General features: G+C 38.4%; 1 protein-coding gene across 3 annotated transcripts in view; it reads right to left on the reverse strand.

Moving 5' to 3' along the window:
* UBE3D (ubiquitin protein ligase E3D) overlaps positions 1–20,185 on the reverse strand; it is a 134,144-nt gene that overhangs the window by 47,900 nt on the left and 66,059 nt on the right. For 2 of the 3 annotated variants that reach the window (XM_054569659.1, XM_054569661.1), the window contains exon 9: positions 5,482–5,650. In XM_054569659.1, the coding sequence (XP_054425634.1) occupies positions 5,482–5,650 (169 nt within the window). Of the gene's footprint in view, positions 1–5,481; positions 5,651–20,185 lie in introns of those variants that run through there. The other variant, XM_054569660.1, reaches the window with a different exon arrangement.

Here is a 20,185-nt window from a genome sequence, read left to right on the forward strand (position 1 = left end):
CAGAAGACCCAGGTTGAAAACATGGCCCTGCATTTTGGTAGTTACATGAACTTGCCTACAATACTTACTTTCCATACCTTTAAAATAGGGGGGTGTTATGAGGATTTAAAAAATAATACAATGTCTATGAAAACATTTTAAATCATTATAGAAAGCAGCAATCTACTTGTGGCAAAGAAGAAGCTTCAATTCTGTGGCTCCATGCCATCAAAAATCCTATCCACACAATCTGATGGCCTGGAGCAGCTGGATGGAGCGAGAGTTAATGAGGTAAGGTATGGGAATGAACAAAAAAGGTTTCTTAAGCTCCAGGCTCAAGGCTGCGGAACACTCCTTATCTCTTCGTTAAATATAGCTTCCAAGAAGACTCCTCTTGGGAACTCTCAGTGGGAGACAAGACCTAAGGTAGGAGACAGAGTTTAGCCGGGTGACTCAATCTATTAATGGAACCCTTTTCCATGTTACTGCGCTGTGTTTTGAGTGGATGAGACCCACATGAAATAGAACTGGAAGCAGGTGCAGACTGGAAAGGCAGTGCTCAGGCAGGGGCCTGCCGGGCTTCTCATTTGACTCATTGTGTTCTAAGGGCAGACGGATCTTGTTCCTGTTGTACCGTTTTGACCAAGGTGGCCCTGACCACAAAGAGAGTTCTCTAGTCACTAAATAAATAAATAATAAAAACTTTCTTCTTTTCCTCTTTACAAGTATCAGTCAAACCTGCAGCACTACTTCTGCTGGAGACAAGCAAGACTGCCACAAAGGCTGCCCCAAAGGCTGCACACGCATACTCTGCCTTTTCGTCCAGATCTTTCACTACGAGGCAGAATAGTGTCTCCCCATCTGTGGTTTCAGAGCATTAATTCCATTAAACACCCCTAGAAAAGGCATTCGTAGTATCAAGTACAATTGGGAAAGAACATTTATTATATTCTTCAACTAGGAAGGTCACATTGCTCCTTACATACCATATAAAAGGCCTTGAAAAATCCTGCAAGTTAAAAAATATCTAACTTAGTTTAACTAAACTTATTTTAAAAGGCCACTTTACCTGGAGGTTAAGAATGGGGTATTCTAGAGCCAGGCTTTGTATCTTATGCCCCTCCATTTACTAGTTGCGTGAGCATGGGCAAGTTAATCTCTCTGGCTCAGCTTTTGCACCAAGGAAATGGGAATAATAATATACCTTCCTCTATTTTTTTTTCCATGAAAATGAAATGAGCATATAAGTACAAATCATTGACAACAGTGCCTGGATAACAGAAATCACTGAATATATAGTTGCCTTTATAATTTGCATTACTAATACATAATGATTAAATACTAATTGTTTTCTATAACATCTATGTATAACCCAAGGAACCTATGTGTCCCTGGAATAGAGAAATGCTAGTGTAGAAAAAAATTTCCTTTATACTGAAGAGAAGTCAGCATCCTATGTAGCATAAAATGCATAGCATATGAATCAAAGTTACCCAATAGCAACTTACTCTTTCAGGGTTCGTTCCTTATCTAGAACACTAAGGTCATTAGACTAGCTGGTCTTTCCAACTACAGTAGTCTAAGATTCTAAGGAAAAGGAAGAGCAATTAAAAGCAGCAGCCCTACCCAATCCTGGTTCCAACCCACTTGCTCTTAAGGCTCTGCCTTCTAGACACCATTCACACTTAATGTTGCTGTTGCTGGACTTCCTGTTAAGAAGCTGGTTGCTGCCCAGCAAGATGGATATGGGAATGGCCTTCTGCCACCTCACCCCAGGGTTCTCCGAGTGGAATCAGACTGGCAGCAGTCAGGATGGCAGTAAGCTGCACGCACCACCCTCCGCCCCCATTCCAGAGGACCTCCAATTCTCCCGCCTTGGTTTCTGGCACCAAATCTTGGGTATCATTCCTGTATCCCCTACTGTGGTCTCCAGTGCCCAGAGGGAGCCCAGTCCAGTATCCTAGTCACTCTGCTTATCTTGACTCTTGCTGGCTCTTTATAAAGTCTGAACTCTTCTTCTAGTCCTTCTCATTTGTACAAAGCCCCAGGCTGTAATTACAATGCAAACACCCATCTGTGCTCAAATCTTGTCCACATCTCTCAAACCTGAACCTTACCTGTTGAGTCCACCCTCTCTCAGCATAGAAAGGGCTCTGCTTCTGCCCTCGAGTGTTCATGCCTCTGTTTCTCCCTAGCTCAGTCTCTGGAATAATTCCTATTCTCTAGAATGTCAAATGGCCCTGTCAATTTGCGTTCCATTCGTCCATCCACCCACCCATCTATAACCAGTCATCCCATATTTTCTAAGTGCTTCCTACGTCCAAGCACTGTTCTAAGTTCCACTGACACAATATTGAACAAAAGCAGACATTCTCCCTCTTCTCATTTAACACACATTGCAGTAGAGAAAAAAGGACAAATAAATGAACAAGGTGATTTTAAACAGTGAAAAGTGCTATGAAGAAAATAAGATGAGATTACAGAATGTGCTGATGGGGAGAGGGAAATCTGATGAGGAAGGTCAGGTTAGGCCTCTTAGGGGAGGGGACACCTGATCAGAGACCTGAAAGAAAAGATGGACCCAGATGTGCAAACATCTGGTCCAGAATATTTCCTGGTAGCAAAGAAAACAGCTTGTTGTGAAAGGGAGCAGGAAACAAGCCCAGTGTGGCTGGAATAGAGTGTGAGGGAGAAAGCAGGAGATGGGGTCAAAAGGTAAGGCAGGGCCAGATGTTGCCAGGCTTGGCTGGCCAGGTTAAGATGCTTAGATTTTATTCTCATTGCAATAAAAAGTCATGGAAGAATTTTAAGCAGAGAGTGACATGGTAAGTCCATCCTTCTTCCTGGGGCTGCAACAACAACTACATTGTGTGTCTAGCAATTACATTAGTGATTTTCAACCAAATCCTACATTCTGTTTGCTCATAACCACCCTAGGGATATTAAGGTACTGTAACAGAGTGCAAGTTAAAATTATAACAAATCCACCCCAAGATATCCCTATGGGCCTGAGAGAAATGTTATACTGTAATTTAAGAAGTCAGAATTTCACATATGTTAATAGCTCTAATTAATAAGATAAACCTCTCCTTTGGGGATTTGGCAGTGGTAACAGCTCAAGCAGGAGTGCCAGTTGAATCCTCAGAAACTGAAAATCACATTTTTTTAAAAAAAGATTGCTCACAGTAACTGACTCGGCCTAGATTACAACAGAACTGGAAATGTAGGGATGGTTCTCTTAACAAATGTCATTCTATTATTTCACAGCTCTTGCCAATACAGCACTTTAAAGAACTGCATTCAAGTGAGTTCCCGATTGAAAAATTAAATCCCAGGTACAGGCAGAACGAGCGGCCCCATTCCTTGCTATTGTAATACATGGTGAAGGAGGTGTTACAAAGATGAAGAAGCAGAGAATCTCTTTCTAATCTGACAGACATCCTTCCCCGTTTTCACTAATCCTTTATTTTGGAGTGAAGGCCTACACTGGGAAGTCAATTCCCGGTGTATTCGTAATAAGAATGCATCTTTCCAGAGCTAGCAGCAGGGAAAAATCTCTTAGGCAGACATTGTTCATGAAATTGTGACAAGTTCTCTGTCCCTTTGAAGTTAGGAAAGTGTATGTGTTCCTGACAATATCATTCAGCAAATGGACTGAGACCAGAGGAAGCGCAATCACTAACAGAGAGGGACATTCAGTAATTACCATCCTGACAGTTCTCAAAGCTCCTGGGAGTAAAGGTGCAAGGAGAGAGCGCCAACGCCATCAAAGCGCAGGCCAGGCCTTCATGCCCCTGTGGTTGCAGAGCCTGGGCTGAGATCCTTGAAGGGTGCAGGACCGCCTGCCTGTCTCATGGAGAAGAAATACAGACCGGGCCTCTGCTCAAATCCCCCAGACCCAATTTAGATTACTCTTTAAGACTTGAGTTGAGGCTACTTTGTAATATAATTATTCTCAATTTATATTATACACAGATAATTGTTCCATCTTTCCCAATATGTTGTGTAAAATCCTTGAAGTCAGTTATCTCCCTTACTCCTTATTCACCCATCACATAAAAATTTTACATAGTACATGAGGGAGTGAAATATTAAATAACTATCTACCAGCCTCACTTCCCAAAGGTAACCACTGTTAAGTTTCTTATCTCCGTCCAGAAAAGTTTGTGGACGTATACAAGCTTATGTGTTATCCAATGTTCAATCCAAAGAGCAACACTTAGAAGAAATAAGGATGGACAGAATTTTAAATCATTTCTGGTTCAGGGCAGTATACAAATAAATAAAGTAATTATGAATTACTACAGAATAAGGGGCATTGTGGATATTCCGAGACAGACACAACTGGCCTCCACCTACCGCTGACACTCCACGCCCCCACCAAGACTTCAGCGAGTCCTGCATTTAGGTGGCAGATGCAGGGCCCGGGCATAAGCTTGGTGAGTCCTGCTCTGTCTCTCACATGCTGGGTTGTCCCTGGGCAGTTTATTCCATCTTTCTGGGTTTTACTTTCTTCTCCTACACAATGATAAGATATTCTCTAAGGTCCCTTGAGACATGATTAAAGTTGGTAATTGAGTAATGAATGATAAATACAAATAGGTACACCAAGACCAAAGTCTGGAATTTTATCAGGAAGAAAATCACAGAGATAATCAATGCAACAAATTATCATGAGAATATGGATGCAAATTACACTGGAAGAGTTATTTTTTAAATCAATTTCCTGCGCTATAATTTATAGGAAAATCCATATTTGGTTTTGACACAGAGGTTCACCAAGCAAAATATATGCTGATCCTGAAATTATCTTAGGATATGTCAGCAACCCTTAAGAAATAGAACCAACCCATGCCATTTCTCACCAAGGCGTATGGCCTTCTCACCAGCCTCAGAAGGCTTGTGAATATTTTTCCATTGTCAGGAGTCATAGATATATATTCAATTACATTCAGTTGCTATTGGATCACAACTTAAGTGACTAATTAACACCTTAATTCTCAATTGCCACCTCAGTGACAATCAGCTGCTCTTCTGTTTGTCCTGTTCTGTTCTGACCTTGCAATTTACCAGGAGCACAGATAAATGTCCAGGAGAGTGGGAAAGTGATGAGGGAAGGACTAGGGAGAGAGGGAACAGGTGCTGAGAGGGGGTAGGACACTATCACCGCAAGCTGAAAATCCTTGTTCCAGGACAAATCTGGGGAAAAGGAAGTGGCATTCACCATGTCTCTGCCAAATGTTCTTGCCTTTTCTCTCAGAGGCAGAAAAGATGAAGATTAAGAGAACAAACCCGGGAGTTAGAGAGGGATGGATTTTGCCACTACTAGACAATTACCTAGTCAATTGTGAGCCTCTATTTGTTCATTCATTCAAAGACAGACAGACAAGGCAGTACATGCATTATGCTTATTATTATTTTATGTGGAAATGTGGGTTTCCATGGACTACATCTTGTGAAAGACAGGCTCCTCAGAAAACAATTACAAGTAAAACTGAGAAATCACATCCTGGTAAAGGAGCAATTCCTTACCTGAAAGGAATTCATAGAGCGGAGGGACAGAGGCAGTGTGGCGTTATTCCTTGATAATATCAACAGCAGCTCCAAGCAGGTCGCAGAGGGGAGAGTTAAAGAGTGTACACTGATGTCACTTTCCCAGGAGCTGGCAAGCCTGAAACACATAGATATGTGCAATGTCACAATTGCATTTGGTCACAATTATTTCTAGGGTCTGATGTAGAAGGAAACTTTCAGCTGTGGAAGGAAAAAGCAATGGACAAAAAAAAAGAAAGAAAGAAAGAAAGAAAATGGTTAGGCTGTAAGTTCACAGAGTAAATGTCCAAGACATTTTATAGTGTTTTTCATATAAAACAGACAATCAGGCATTTTTTTTTTTTTTCAGGTTAACATTTTATACTTAAAGTTTAAAGAGTCATGAAATGCAGTCTTGTGAGGGAAAAATGTAGAGCTGGGGAGAATAATAGCTAAAACACCGAATGCTTCCTACGTCCTATGCTCTGTTCTACATGTGTATCTTGATCAACCTCATGTGTTTGAAATGGAACTATGTTGTCATCCCCATTCCACACATGTGGAACTTGATTTTGAGCAGGATACGCCCTTTGGAACATCCAGATTAGTGATTTTCAGACTTTTAAAAAGTGATTGTATCCTATTACCAAAAATCTTGTAAAAGCTTTTATTAGTAACACAAATAAAAGCAAAGGTGCTGTCAGAAGGGGAAGTGTTGGCAGGAAACTCCTTCCATGTTTCAGAGTCGGTCATGAAGCAGCTCTATTTGAAAATCCTTTCATTTGAGGGATGAGGAAACTGAGGCTACAAGAGGAAAGGGACTTGTCTGAGATGAGGCGGAGGTTTAGGAAATGATATGGCTGGGTCTGATCCTGATTTCCTGACTTCCCATCCAATGCTTAAAGAAGAGGGAAAAATCAGGAAATCATTATGAGAAAACGTAAGAATAGCATGAGTTTCATGCTATTAAATCTTCTATTTACAGTACATATTTCCTGCCTGTGCCCTCACCAAAGTATCTCTTAACACTTTCCTGATTTCTAAAGAGAAATGTTTGTATGTATTTGACTTTCTATAAACTTCTCTCTTAAAAGTGACTATCAACCAAGTCAGTGGCGAATTCTGAAAGTTCAGGGAGCATCAGTGGTTGAGAGCATAATGGATTTTAACCCTTTATATGATAAGTCATAGAAGATCATTTAGCTGTGTTCATCGGGTTACTTATTAAGCTGATACATTTCTGATGTGGGATTTGGAGTTAACTCTTTTCTGAAGCATTTGCCTTCTAGTTGGGCTAGAAAAGGACATTGTCCACTTTCCTTTTCTTTTGTGTCTTTTCAGCATTTTCCAAATTATTGTAAATTGATTAGCTCTGTTTTTCTTTCTGCTTTTATTAATTATATCAATATAATATTCTTGACGTTTCTCTGGACTGGAAATAAAAATCATGCCACCTTTGGGAAACGTCAAATGCAGAGCCAGTGCAGGGGCTCCAAGCTCACTCTCCCAGCACCTGCCTTACGCCCGCCACAGACCACGGCTGCTTTCCATTCTCTGACCTGCACTACACACTCCAACCCTATGTTTTGTCACAGTTTTCTGGGCCTGGAAAGCTGAAGGGTCATCCTGCAAGACCCACTTGATCATCATTTCCTTGGAGACATTTTCTTTTTTCCCTTAATTCTTAACTACTTGCTAAATATTATACTTGTATCGATTACAACACTTACCACCACCCTGCTTGCATTCCTGTTTGAGCTGTGTCTACATCTCTGGCTCATCCGAGATCAGACATGAGCAACCATAACCTGTGGATTCCTCTAACTTGGCAGTCCAACGTGGAGATACAAATTAGATTGGTGCTGTTTTTCCTCAAACACACCCAGGATTTAACCTGTTACTGGCTAAAAGAAATACCAATTTTTCATTTATACTTGCATGTTCAATAAACAATTTAAGTCTTCAGAATTCATACCCTCTACCCTGGCACCCCCAACAGGGATTATTAAAGCTATTTTAATTCTGATCTTTTTTTTTGTAAGTGCCCTGAAAAGGTTTTTCCTTTTTCTGAATTGGATCACTCACAGCAAAGGTCACTTGACACTGCCCTGGATTGTGAACTCATCTGTGAATCCTCAACACCCAACCGAGGCCCGTCATGCTGCATGTTCGGTAAGGCCGTCCCAAGACTGAAACGAACACTGCAACTTGGACGGTGGCTTGCTGGAACTCATAATTAAGGATTATGCTAGTGAAGAGATGTCTTCAAGGCAGTATCACTTTTCCAACTCCTCTTGTGGCAGTCATACATTTACAAGAGAAAAGGGAAAGAGTGAATTATACAAATAAATATGTTTAGAACACAGGCATTTTAATTTATTATGGCTGTAACATGCTCTGCATAATGTATGCTTAAATTTTATAAGTATTAGGTCTTAGGTTTCTTCTATTGTTTACCTTCTGCCTAACACATTCAGGCCATGGGCCAGGCACTTTATTTATAACCATCGCCTCTAAACCGATAGTAGCCCTAAATGGCAGGCATTATTCATCACACTTTAAAAATGAGGAAACCAAAGGTCAGAGAGGTTAAGTGATTGTCCAACATCACACAATTGATAGGTGATGGAATCAGGATTCACTCAAATCAGTCCCAGTCCAAAGCCTGTGCTCTGCCCACTACACCACACTGATCGCTGAGGACCACCTATCATCATCCTCTCCAAGCAAACCACAAGTAACTGAATCCACTAATGCTTGTTTCTTCTGCATGTTAACTCTTTAGCTTGAAAAGTATTTTAATACTTAAAAGTATCTTCATTTCTCTGCAAGAGGTAGTTTTAGCCTTAAGCAGCTACTTTATTATATATATTCTAAAACTTGAATAAGAAAGGTAGTAAAGATAAACATGGGAAGCAAAACAGTTATATAATAAAAAAAGAGGTTAGAAGGCAATACAATAAATATAAATGGTTTGGTTACAGAAAAATAATAACCTATTTATATTAGAGGAAAATAATAACCTATTTTATATATTTTTGTATTTATGCAGTCTTTCTCTCCAAGTATTATTTTGACAATCAGAAACAAGTTAATGTTATGATGTAGATGTAATTTCTGGCATAGAGAAAGAAGTGTTTAAGTGCTACTTAAAGGTCCACAGGTTGCTGAATGGGGACATGCAAATAGAAATTAAACTACATTGGCACTGCCTCGTCACTCACCACCAGGTGCTCTTTAACAAGCATTCTTGGACAGGCCTAGTTTCCTCACAAGATCCTGAAGTTCATACACAACATATCCAGCGTATCAAACCACCCAAATTTACACAAAGGACATTCATCACACTACTAATAACCATAGCCAGAAAGAAAGGACAAATTACTTAAACATGGTAGTTATTCAAGTCTTTATGTAATTACAAACATTAGTGTTGTATGTAAATCTGACACTGGCATTTTAATTCTAATCCTTAAAGTATTCCGTAATTTAACAATTTTCATCCCTGTTGAAGCTCAGAAAGGTGAAGCATGTTGTCCTGATCATACAGTTACTAAGGGATGGCATAGCGCGCAGCAAGTCGGGGAGCACCGCCGCAGGTCTCCACTCGTCCTGGGTCCGGGCAGCAACTGCCGAGTCAGGGCGATGGAGCACATCGTGGAGATCTGAGGGTTCCCGTCCGGGGCCAGCTGAGATGGGAGCAGGGACTCTGAATTCTGCAGAGCCCTTCCCGGGGGTGCCACAGATGGGGGGAATAAACATGAGTTGTTGCAAACACCTCTCTGTTTGCCAGAAGAGGGGACATGACACATCCCTCTAGTGGGAAAGGCCCACAGTCCCTTTGTCCAAAGGCTTTTACTGAAAAGGTTATCAGTGGGGCTAGGTAACAGGAATGCACAGGTTATCTCATTACATCAGTATGTTAATGTTCACAGAGAATGGGTGATGCTTTGAAGAAAACAAATGGCAGGAACACACAGATTTACATGGATCCAAGAGGAGACTAGTAAACAAGAGAGATAACTAAACAGGAGAGTATAGTAAACACAAGAGTGTCCAAGGGTATAGAGTTAGGGTCTGTGAATAATGTAAATTTCATTCCCAGCAGGAGCTGGCTAGAGCTTGAAGGAAGAACAAAGCACACCTTAAAGAATTTACTTTTAGGCCTGATTTCCCTGGGAACCGCCAGATCTGGTTTAGGGCTGACTCCGGTATTGTTTCAAGCCTGAGCCAGGCCTGGGGAGGGAGCCACCAAGAGACAAGGAGACTTAAGAATGAGGACTCTGGCCATGTCCAAGCTGAGCCTAGGGGTGCAGGCCTTTTTGTCCTTTCTCTGTGTCCCCCAATTTCTTGTCTGCTGCCAACACCCAATCGATATCTGTCTTAGGTTGTCACCTCAGCACGAGATAACTTACCCGTCATGGATTACTGATCATCACAGGGCAAAGCAGAGGCAGGAGCTACGCCCCTGCCAGGGGGCAGGTTATGTCTCCTCAGGAGCCTGGTTTCTCCAAAGCCTCCCTGATTATTTCCAGCCTTGGTGCCCTCCAGCCTGTCGGCAGGGGTTACAGTTTCTGAAACCAGACAGGGCGTTTCCCCACAGGATGGAAGAGAAACTCAAGGATGATCTCCATCTAAATCTCATGCTCTTTTTACTATACCATAAACAAGGCAAAAGTGTGCTACATCTTTTCTTTTTGCATCAATTCTACCCAATAAAATTGAAAAGTATAAGGGCAAATAATGGTGTAAATTTTAGGTATTTTAGAACTTCCTGTTTTTAAATAATTTTAACAACTTATTTTTGAAATTAGACAACCTAGCTGGACCTAATATTGCTCAAATTCCCAATATGTATCCTGTTCTTTTCCCACAGTACAGTTTTCATTAGCCCTAGGACTTATTTTTTAATGTTAAAATTTATAAATTTTTCTGTATAATTTTAATCACATAAAATTTTATTCTAATCACATGAAACATCCATATATGTGGACCAACATAAAGTTATGGTAACTTGTCTCCAAAAGTTCAGTTAATGTTCTCACATTTTTTTTAAATTTAGTTACAAAAAAATAAAGAACAGAGAACGGGAAAGGGAAATGGTATGTCATACTAAAAATTCAGTTTATCTTAAAACAATCACCAAACTCATTATGTGGAACTTAGGGCATGTGTTGATTAAGCCAGAGGTGATATTTGAGACTATCCACCTATGTCTCAAATCAGTACAAATTTCTGTTAATGATAAAAACATGTTAAAAACATAGGATTATAATAATCCAGAATTTGGAATATTTCTCATATTTCCTGAGAAGACATCACAGACTATCAGTAATCTCCCATTATAAAATCAACATGAGAGGCACTTAAAAAGAACAATGAACTAAACATCAATTGAAATCTATTTCTGTGACTTTTAAAGTAGTGGGAGAGTAAAAGCTCTCCTAGGAGACCAGGGATGTCAGCCAGGTGACCTGAGTCTAAGGCCAAAATGCAAGCAGAGGACACACCATCCTTCTTTCTAAACTCTTGCCTTGTCAAAATCCCCTAGAGAAGCAACTATGGTCTATCTATTTTTAAAGAGGCAAAGAGTAGGGGAGACAAGTCACTTCCATCATTTCTAACAAAAATGGTGAAGTTGAGAATGAATCAACCACCAGTCTATAGCAAGAAGGAACTTGAAAAAATAGAAAAGCAATAGCCTGCTAGGAACCATAGAGGTTGTTTAATGTAATGGGTGAAAAGAACCAGTAGAGATGATATAACAACTCTACCAAAAATTAAAAGATTTCAAATAGAGTCCAACACAACTGTACAGAGAAGAAAAAATAATATGGTATAGGAGAGCTGAAAATAAAAATATTTAAATTTCATGTTTCTCATATTTTAGTAGTTGATTTGACTCTTCAGTCCTAAAAAGTCCTAGGGAAACAAAGAATCTATTAATGATATTAAAATACAATAGTGTTTATACCTGTGGATTTTTAAAGTTCAATTTCAAAGCTATCACAAGTATAAATCCATCAATATATGCTCTCCTCTTCCCACAAAATCATGCAAATCAAGGGGTTCATATCTTCGTGTTCACTTTAAGAACACTTGTGAAACTGCCCAGGCCATCAAGGTTATGCGTATCCAAAAAGCCAGCAAGTATCCAAAGATGTCAGTTTACAGAAGCAACGCGTGTCATTCTGTCCTTACAACGGTGGAGCTGGTAGATGTGCCCAGGCCAAACAGTAGGGCTGGACACAGGGTCGGTGGTCCAAAATGAGTACTGAATTTTTGCTGCACACGCTTAAAAAGCAGAGAATAATGCTGAACTTAAGGGTTTAGATGTATGTTCTCTGGTCTTTGAGCACATCCAGGTGAACAAAGTTCCCAAGATGTGGTGTTTGAACTTAAGAGCTCATGGGCGGATTATCCCATACAGGAGCTCTCCCGGCCACATTGGGATGATCCTTATTGAAAAAGAGCAGATTGTTCCTAAACCACAAGAGGAGGTGGCACAGAAGAAAAAGGCATCTCAGAAGAAATTGAAGAAACAAAAACTTATGTGTCAGGAGTAAATTCTGCATAAAATAAATACTAATAAAAGTTTTAAAAAAATGCTCTCAAAATACCAAAGCAAGCAAAGGACCACAACTTAGTCCTACAATCATTAAAAACATACAATCATTTAAAATATTATTTGAATGAAGAATCAAAATGTTAAAAATTCTTATGAAATGTCAAGAATACAAATTCTGAAACAGCTAAATGTACTGGTATATCTATTATGATAACCATATTAACTCCATATATTAAAATATTTTCAAAGTACTAATTCATAAAAATAGAACCTGAAAAGCATACATACCAATTAATGCTTATAAAGTTCAAGATAAGTTTCATCAGGCAATGAACAGCATTTCTTTGAAATTACAGTATTTCCTTTGAAAATTATAGAAAAAAATTGGGCTTTTTGATCACAACGTCACAATTGTTCTTCAATTCTCTGAGTAAATGGGCTCCTGAGAGAAGAAATTTAGGTACACAATTCCTGGAAGCTGGCTTTCAAACTTTGCCCAGAGGACCTATAAACCTGTTAAAGACACGATCTCTCTCTCCCAGAGGTAATGGGGAAAATGAGTCTGCTTTAAGTACAATACCAACAGGGGAATCTCAAAATTAAATGTATTAATTCATGCTAAAAAACAATAAAAGATTTTGTGTTTTTTTTAATTTAATTTAAATTTATTTTTTTTCAAATACATTTGTCTCTGCCTATCCCCCACCACTTTCCGTTGCCCCCGTCCTCCCTCCCTCCCTCAATCCTTCCCCTGTGGTTTTGTCCATGAGTCCTTGCTATATGTTCCTTGACTTGCCACTTCCCTTCCTTTTCCCCGCCCCTCTCCCTCCTTCCCTCTTGTCTCTGTTGATTTCTTTTCCTTTCAGTGTTGCTGGTCTTATTTTCCTTGCATCTTTGTATTGTTGATTAGGTTCCGCTTATAGGTGAGATCATATGGTATTTGTCTTTGTTTTTTATAAACGGCTTTATTATAGCAAGGTACGACTTGTTGAGAACAAAGAACTACCATAAACTGACAACACTTTCATTAAAGGAAAGAACTGAGCCTATGAACATGCCTGCTGGAAACTTCATGGTAAGAAGTGCTATCACTAGAAATGTAATAGTTAGAAGTCCAGCTAAAGAAGCCAGCTACACCTTCAGATTTTTTAAAACTTTTTGTTGTAGAAAATTTCAAATATGCTTAAGTATATTTGGAAGAAAATAAACTTTAAAACCTATTTTATATCATATTCAAAATTAAATTCAAGATGTATTAAAGGCATAAATATAAAAATAAATCAATAAAAATTTCTTTCTGGAAAATTAAAGAAACTACAATAATCCCATAAGTCATAAAGGTTTTATGATTTTTAAAACTGTATTAAAAAAAGCAAAATATCTTTAAAATTACAGGCCAAAGGCAGCAACCCCTATGATGGAACACCTAGATACTTACAAGAGGAGGACAAAGAACAAAAACTTATTTTTAAAAAGGTTTCCAAGTAGTGCTTTTTAAACCATTTTAAGGTCATAGGTCTCTTTGATGATGTGATTAAAACTATCCACTCTCTCTCCACAGAAGCATTCATTTATACAAAGAAAATTTTGCACATAATTTTGAGTATTTCTTAGACCACCCATTGCCCAAGAGCACTCATGGCCTCATTTCTGTATGGCTTCTTCCACTCAACATGTGTCCAAGATTCATGGACTTCTGAGTAAGACCCTCTGGTTTTGGTTAAAATCTGACCTCTATGGACATGAACGAAGGTTGGGGGAAATGCTGGTGGGAGGGAAGGTGTAAGGCAGAGGGAAATGAAGAGGAGAAAAAAAATTGGACAACTGTGATGGTATAATCAATAAAATATAAAAAATAGAATAAAATCTGATCTCTATAATTTTTGATAAATAAAAAGAGTTTCATTTCATACTAATTACATATAATAATATTTGTGTTAGCATATTAATAAGTGTAACCATTTAGGAAAAGTTTTCAAAGAGTTTTTAAGGAGATAGCCTCCAGGCTCACATTTCCTACCACATTCCATTACCAGAGGAAATCAGTTAAAAAAGAGGCTGAGAAATGTAATTCCAATCTTTTAATCACTTTCCTAACTGGACGCCAGCTTAAGAGGGTCTAGATGTAATAAATTAGATCCACTCTAATCACATTCTTATGAGCAAGCCTCGCACCGGGCATCACCGGCTTCCCTGTCCCGTCAGAGGGCCACCTCAGCCAGCGCTTTCACTCATAAGCACTGCCCACTCTGTCCCACAGTTTAGGTCCTTTGTCAATGGGGATGTAAAAGTGTTTATGATGTATAAAGTACAAAGCAAAGGTTTGAGACCTTTTCTTCTTTTATTTCCTAGGCCTGGTACAACAAATACGTTTTCTTCCTTTTTCAGTTCAAACTGATTGTCAGTGACTGTGCTCGGATGTACAGCGAAACCGTGGTTTGGTCTTAGCAGAGAACAGAGATGTGATCTGCTGGAGCCATGGCTTCAGATGGGGGGGTATCCTGGGGGTCTTCCCCATATCCACCCTCCCCCCACTTGCCTCTGTAGAATACCATAGTCTCCAGTATCCCTGGCTTCTCTTAGACTTCTTCCTAAGTCCACTTTCAAATGGCCTTCTCTCGGAAATCCATATACCCTTTCCGCCAAGAAAGCAGCTGGCAATGGTGTAACTCAGTTCAGATGATTCAGGCCTGACCCATCTTGGTATCTGAGATATTAGTAACTGAACTGCATAACCCTAAGTCACAAGTGGCTCCCTCTGATCCATTAGAAACAAATCCCAATCACTAAAAGTTCTGTCCTCCATGAGAAGAGATGAGAATCCAAATACCAAGATCACTAACCTACTCATGTTTGTTCGAGAGTCCTTGATTTTAATTTTTTAATTTTTAATTGATTTTTTAGAGAGAGACAGGAAGGAAGAGAAGGAGGGGGAGAAAGAGAGGGAAGGAAGAAGGGGTGAGGCAAAGGAGAGAGGTAGAGAGGGAGGGAGGGAGGGAGGAAAGAGGGGAGAGAAAGAGGAAGGGAGAGAAAATTTGTTGTTCCACTTATTTATGCATTCACTGGTTGACCCCTGTATGTGCCCTGACTGGGGATCAAACCCATAACCTTGGCATATCAGGACGATGATTTAACCAAATGAGCTACCCAGCAGAGCAAGAGTCCCTGATTTTAGAAAACATCCTCCTGTTTAAGACCTTGGGCCCTTTGTAAAGTCACAAGTCAATGTAATTCTGGTAGAATGAAAGCCCAGCTGGCCACACCTATTTCAGGTAAGGTAAAAGAATCATTTTAAAATGGCCTGAGATACAGGAACTTCATTTGTACCAGCTTAAATTCAATTCCCCTGTAATAATCTGATTCATGTGTACCTTAATAAAATAAATATAAAAATGAGATCGACCAGGTCAGGCCTGACAGTCTCCTAAATTTTATATCTATCATTTATTGGTGAGCTGAGCCTAAAAAGATCTGAGTACAGACACTGGCAGAGACATTCTTAAGTTTTATTCAAAGATTTTATGGATTAAGAAGTATCCCCTAAAAAGGGATCTTGAGTCAAAGAGGGAATTATTTGGCTCAATTTTTCCAAGGCAAAATACTGTTAACTGAAACCTTTTGGAACCTAAGAAAAATTACATTGAAATCTCCAAAGGCCATGATTTTTAAAAAGACTAATGTATGGCTTCTCTTTCCTTGCAACCATATCATTGAAATGAGCTACCGCTGATAGCTGCTTTTCACTATTCTACATTCCTTTCATTTGGAGAGCATGTTGTAAACATTTGATACCAACATATGAAAAAGACATTTAAAATGTGGTTAATCACCCCTTTATGGTATATGTGTATAACTGAGGGTGGGGGGATTAGGGGTGGGTGGGTGTTAAAATGGGGTATTCAAGAAATCAATATTCTAGAAAGGTTTTAAAGTTACTCTCAGAAACTGGAGAAAGGCAGTTAAGCATCTGAATTTACCAGTATTAGGAGAGCTAGAAAACCTAACTTGCTCTGTTTTTTTTTAAAACAGTAATATATCATGCTGTTAATATAAAAATAGTGTCATCCTCTAAACCAATTCATACTATAATGAGAAATTTTTTGTGAATGTTAATATAAGTTTGCATTTTTCAGCCTAGGAAATAAGAAAAAAACAAAACAATGTTTCTTAATGATCCAACAAAAAAAGCTTATTATTTATTTTTTATTTTAAAATAACAAAAATATTTCACTTATAACCAAAATATTTTTTGTTAAATTATCGGTACATTCAAAACATTTAAACTTGTTTTAGTTAGTAAAATAAACATGTATATTTTTCAGTGAAAGTAGCAAAATTGTACTTTTGAAACCTGAGTTCATCTTTTATTAACATCTTTATTTCTGCTTTTCTGTTACTTACAACATTGAGTTTTAGAAACTAGCAAAAAGAAGCTAATGCTTCAAAGTATAAAACCCCTAGAAATCAAGACCTAAATGCCGATTGTAGATCTATTTGACATGAAAAGATAGTCACAATATTTTGACAAGTTAAAAAGAAAAAGCAAAGTAAAAGAAATACATACAGCTAACATTAATTTATGTATTGTTAAATATTCTAACCATATCTTTCTGAACACAGGGTGGGGCAAAAGTGGGCTTACAGTTGTAAGTACGTGAAAGACAGAGAACTAACATAATATATAAGATGATATAATAATATGTTATATTAATATAAGAATTCTTATTACATCTTATATTATTTTCTATACAAACAACTGTAAACTTACTTTTGCCCTACCCTGTATAAAGAGATATATGCAAGGAATAGTGCCAAAATGTTGATAGCAGTTTTCTGTGGAAACCAAGATTAAAAGAATTCTGCTTTGTTTTCCTCTATTGTTTCGAATGTTTACGTTAATATGACCATGTTAGCGATCACATGAAAAGTAAAGCTATTTTCATTTTGAAAATATATGCAATGAAACCTATCTTTGAATGTTTAAGATTTGTATTAACATTACATCAAGTAAAATTATTTTTTTATGCAAGAAATCAAATCATCATAACAAATTCTTTAGGTTTTAAAGTTACCTAAAACCAACCTAATCAGTAGTCTTTTTCCATGAGAAAAGGTACTGGAGATGGTAAATTTGGCATTCAAGAGTTTTATTATTGTGAGCATCATTCAAGTTGTTCTAGACGTTAAAAATGTGTTGGCTAAAAATTGACAAATTTGGTGGCTGCTATAAACAAAATTCTTTACTTGGATAACAAAAGATAAAAAATAATTAATACAAATGACAACTCGAGGTGACTTAGCAGTTAAAATACCTATCATTAAGAGATGATAATAAAACTAGGGAGCCTCTTCTTTTTTATTTATTAAGTGCCAGGAAAAATGTTTGCATCCAAGGAATGTAAGGCAAAATTATTTCAGGGAATTTCCATGAACTTGGGACACGGTAAAAGCCCATGTTATTTGCTTTAGCACTTTGCAAAAGCAAAACCAGGGAATCTGGTTTCAGTGTTTAACATAACCTTCAATCTAGGATCCATTCATACTTTTCTAATGCCCAATAAAATCCTAATATCCAATTGGCCTGGTGCTGTGATCACATTAGGTTTTGCAACCTAAGCAGAGTCAGCTTAAGTCTAATCAGACCAAACAGCTGTTTTAACAGTTGGGTTTCTCCGAAATTAAAATATTCTGTTCCTGACAGTGCCTAGCAACTCAAACGTTCAAACAGTTGCTCAAGTTGAAGAGTTAAAACCAAGTGTACATGAAATCTTCCTCCCATTTGCAACTGCCTTGAGATTCTTTCAGAATAGAGGTTCTTAAACCTCAGTTCACTTTGACATTTTCTGACCTGTTTAAACTTTTATACGTGCACTGCCTCTGTCGCTGACCTTCAGCCAATATTTCTGCCATCGTCATCTCTCTTGGTGTTTGCCCTTTGTTTCCTTTGTACTCTAAGCCATAATTGCCAGCTGGTGGCTCTGTACTTCCCTTCTTAGATACATCGTCAGTGTGCTATACACCCTTATTTCTCTCTCTATTGTCTTGAAAGCATTTTCACTTCCCATGAAACAGAGGTGGTAAGTCCTGGACTCCACTTAGTGACATATTACTTCTCGTGACTTATGTTAGTACTATTAAGCTTGGCTGTTGATGCAACACCCTTAGAAAAATCCAAATGTGCTCTCTGGCTAACAGTTTTCATTTTTGGTCACTTTATAAATGTCTTCAAAATTCTGAATTCACCATGATCTCATTCAGATATATCTGTCCTTTTTTTTTTTTTTTGACTCACTCTCTAGCATAGAAACTTATTCAACAACAATCATATTATCAAAAACCATTAAGTTGTTTTATCTATCTATCCATCTCTCTCTACCCAGCCTTCCCAAAGATGCAGTCGTCCATTCAGCCAGCCTCCTTCGCATCTTAAAACATTTTTGCACCTGGAATGGACACACCCAAGCTAAATTGACTCTGATGAACACTTAAAGTCTGCAAAAGATCTTAACCCTGATTCTGCAACATTTGCTTTCTCCCCTCATAATGTCCTCAGTCCCTAAAATTGTACTGCATTAAAGACAATTTAAAATCCTAGCTCCCAGGGTCTGTCTAAGAATAGATTTACTGCAGAACCCAGATTCATCAAACCAGAACATACCTACAAAGAAGCTGAACATGTTTCAAGATTACAAAAATTTTCCTGCAGCAGCTCCAGCTCTTCCCCTGGGTTATGTACAGAGTGATTCTGGCACATTAATCTTAGAAACAACCTCTCTCCCATGCCCCGCTTCTCAGTGAAGGAGGGCAGAAACCACAGACATACTTCAACAAGTGCAGATACCATAAATAAAAAAGGTGCTCACTTGTACCAGGCAACAGAGTTCTGGGGCAACTTGACTCCAACAGAGACAGTAGAGTACTCTGTGCAACAGGGCTCCAGGGCTAGAAGTTATTTTAATAAGTTGTGTCAAACTCTAAATTACCAGCATAGTAGAGCTAAGATTTTTTAATTAAAGGAGATTTTGAAATACTGGCTCTGCTGTCACTATCTCATTACCATAATGTCCATGCCGAAGACACTAGCCCCAAAGTCTCTGAACTTTATTTCTGAGTCAGTCTGCAAAACAATATTCATTCTTCCAGCCAGCAGTATTGGTAAAATCAGTTTTGCTTTACCAGGCTAAACATAGAAAAGTTTTCATTTTTAATAAGAGTTTAGATAAATAACACTAAATCCCAAAGGGCCTCGTTAAAGCAGCCTCATAAAAGTTTTACACTTGCATATGAGTTTGAAAAAAAAAAAAAACTGTCTAACTAGCAGTTTGAGCTCCTGCTGACTTCTCCAGCCTTGGGGAAGTTATTGTTGAAATTCATATGTCTTGCTTTTTCAGATTATTTAAAGCAGTCTATTATGATAACTCACCATGAAGTATACCAAATGAAAGACATTGTTCCAACAAAAGTCTCAATTTTAAATACACAAAATACACACAATGCACTCATCCATATGTTTAAATAGCGTTAAGGTTCTCATACATTACTCATTTAACCACACTTTATCCTCAGAGCCTAGGATGCAAAAACATACTTTGTATCAGGTGATACATTTTCCCTTTCTTTTTTTAGGAGGTCATTTCAACACATTTTGACCCTACCCTGGGGAATTAAAGTCTATGCAGGAGAGTTCCAACAAAACTGGAAACTAAATCAGCTGGAATAATAAGAACAAAAGGAGTGGGCGATGTTAACATTTTATCACCTCCCTCACCAGGCCTGGGAAGGCCAAGACTGTCATAGTACATCTGAAAGGTGAAAGGAGGTAAAAACAGAACAGAATCTTCTATGTTCTAATAATGAAATTCTAGAGATGGCTTTTTAAAAATGCTTTGGTAGCAAGCCCAGGCCAGATGGCGGAGTTGGTTAGAGTATCATCCTGATATGCCAAGGTATGGGTTCAATCCCCAGTCAGGGCACACACAAGCAGCAACCGATGAATGCATAAATAAGTGGAACAACAAATCAATGGCTCGCCCTCTCAAATCAATAAATAAAAATTAAAAATAAAGAAAAACACGGTTTTGTACCTAGGACAAAGTGTTTAATAGA

Source organism: Pteronotus mesoamericanus, unplaced genomic scaffold (assembly GCF_021234165.1).
Source record: "Pteronotus mesoamericanus isolate MK-2021 breed Mesoamerican mustached bat unplaced genomic scaffold, CSHL_Meso_final contig_20, whole genome shotgun sequence".
In the NCBI taxonomy this organism is placed as follows: Eukaryota; Metazoa; Chordata; class Mammalia; order Chiroptera; family Mormoopidae; genus Pteronotus; species Pteronotus mesoamericanus.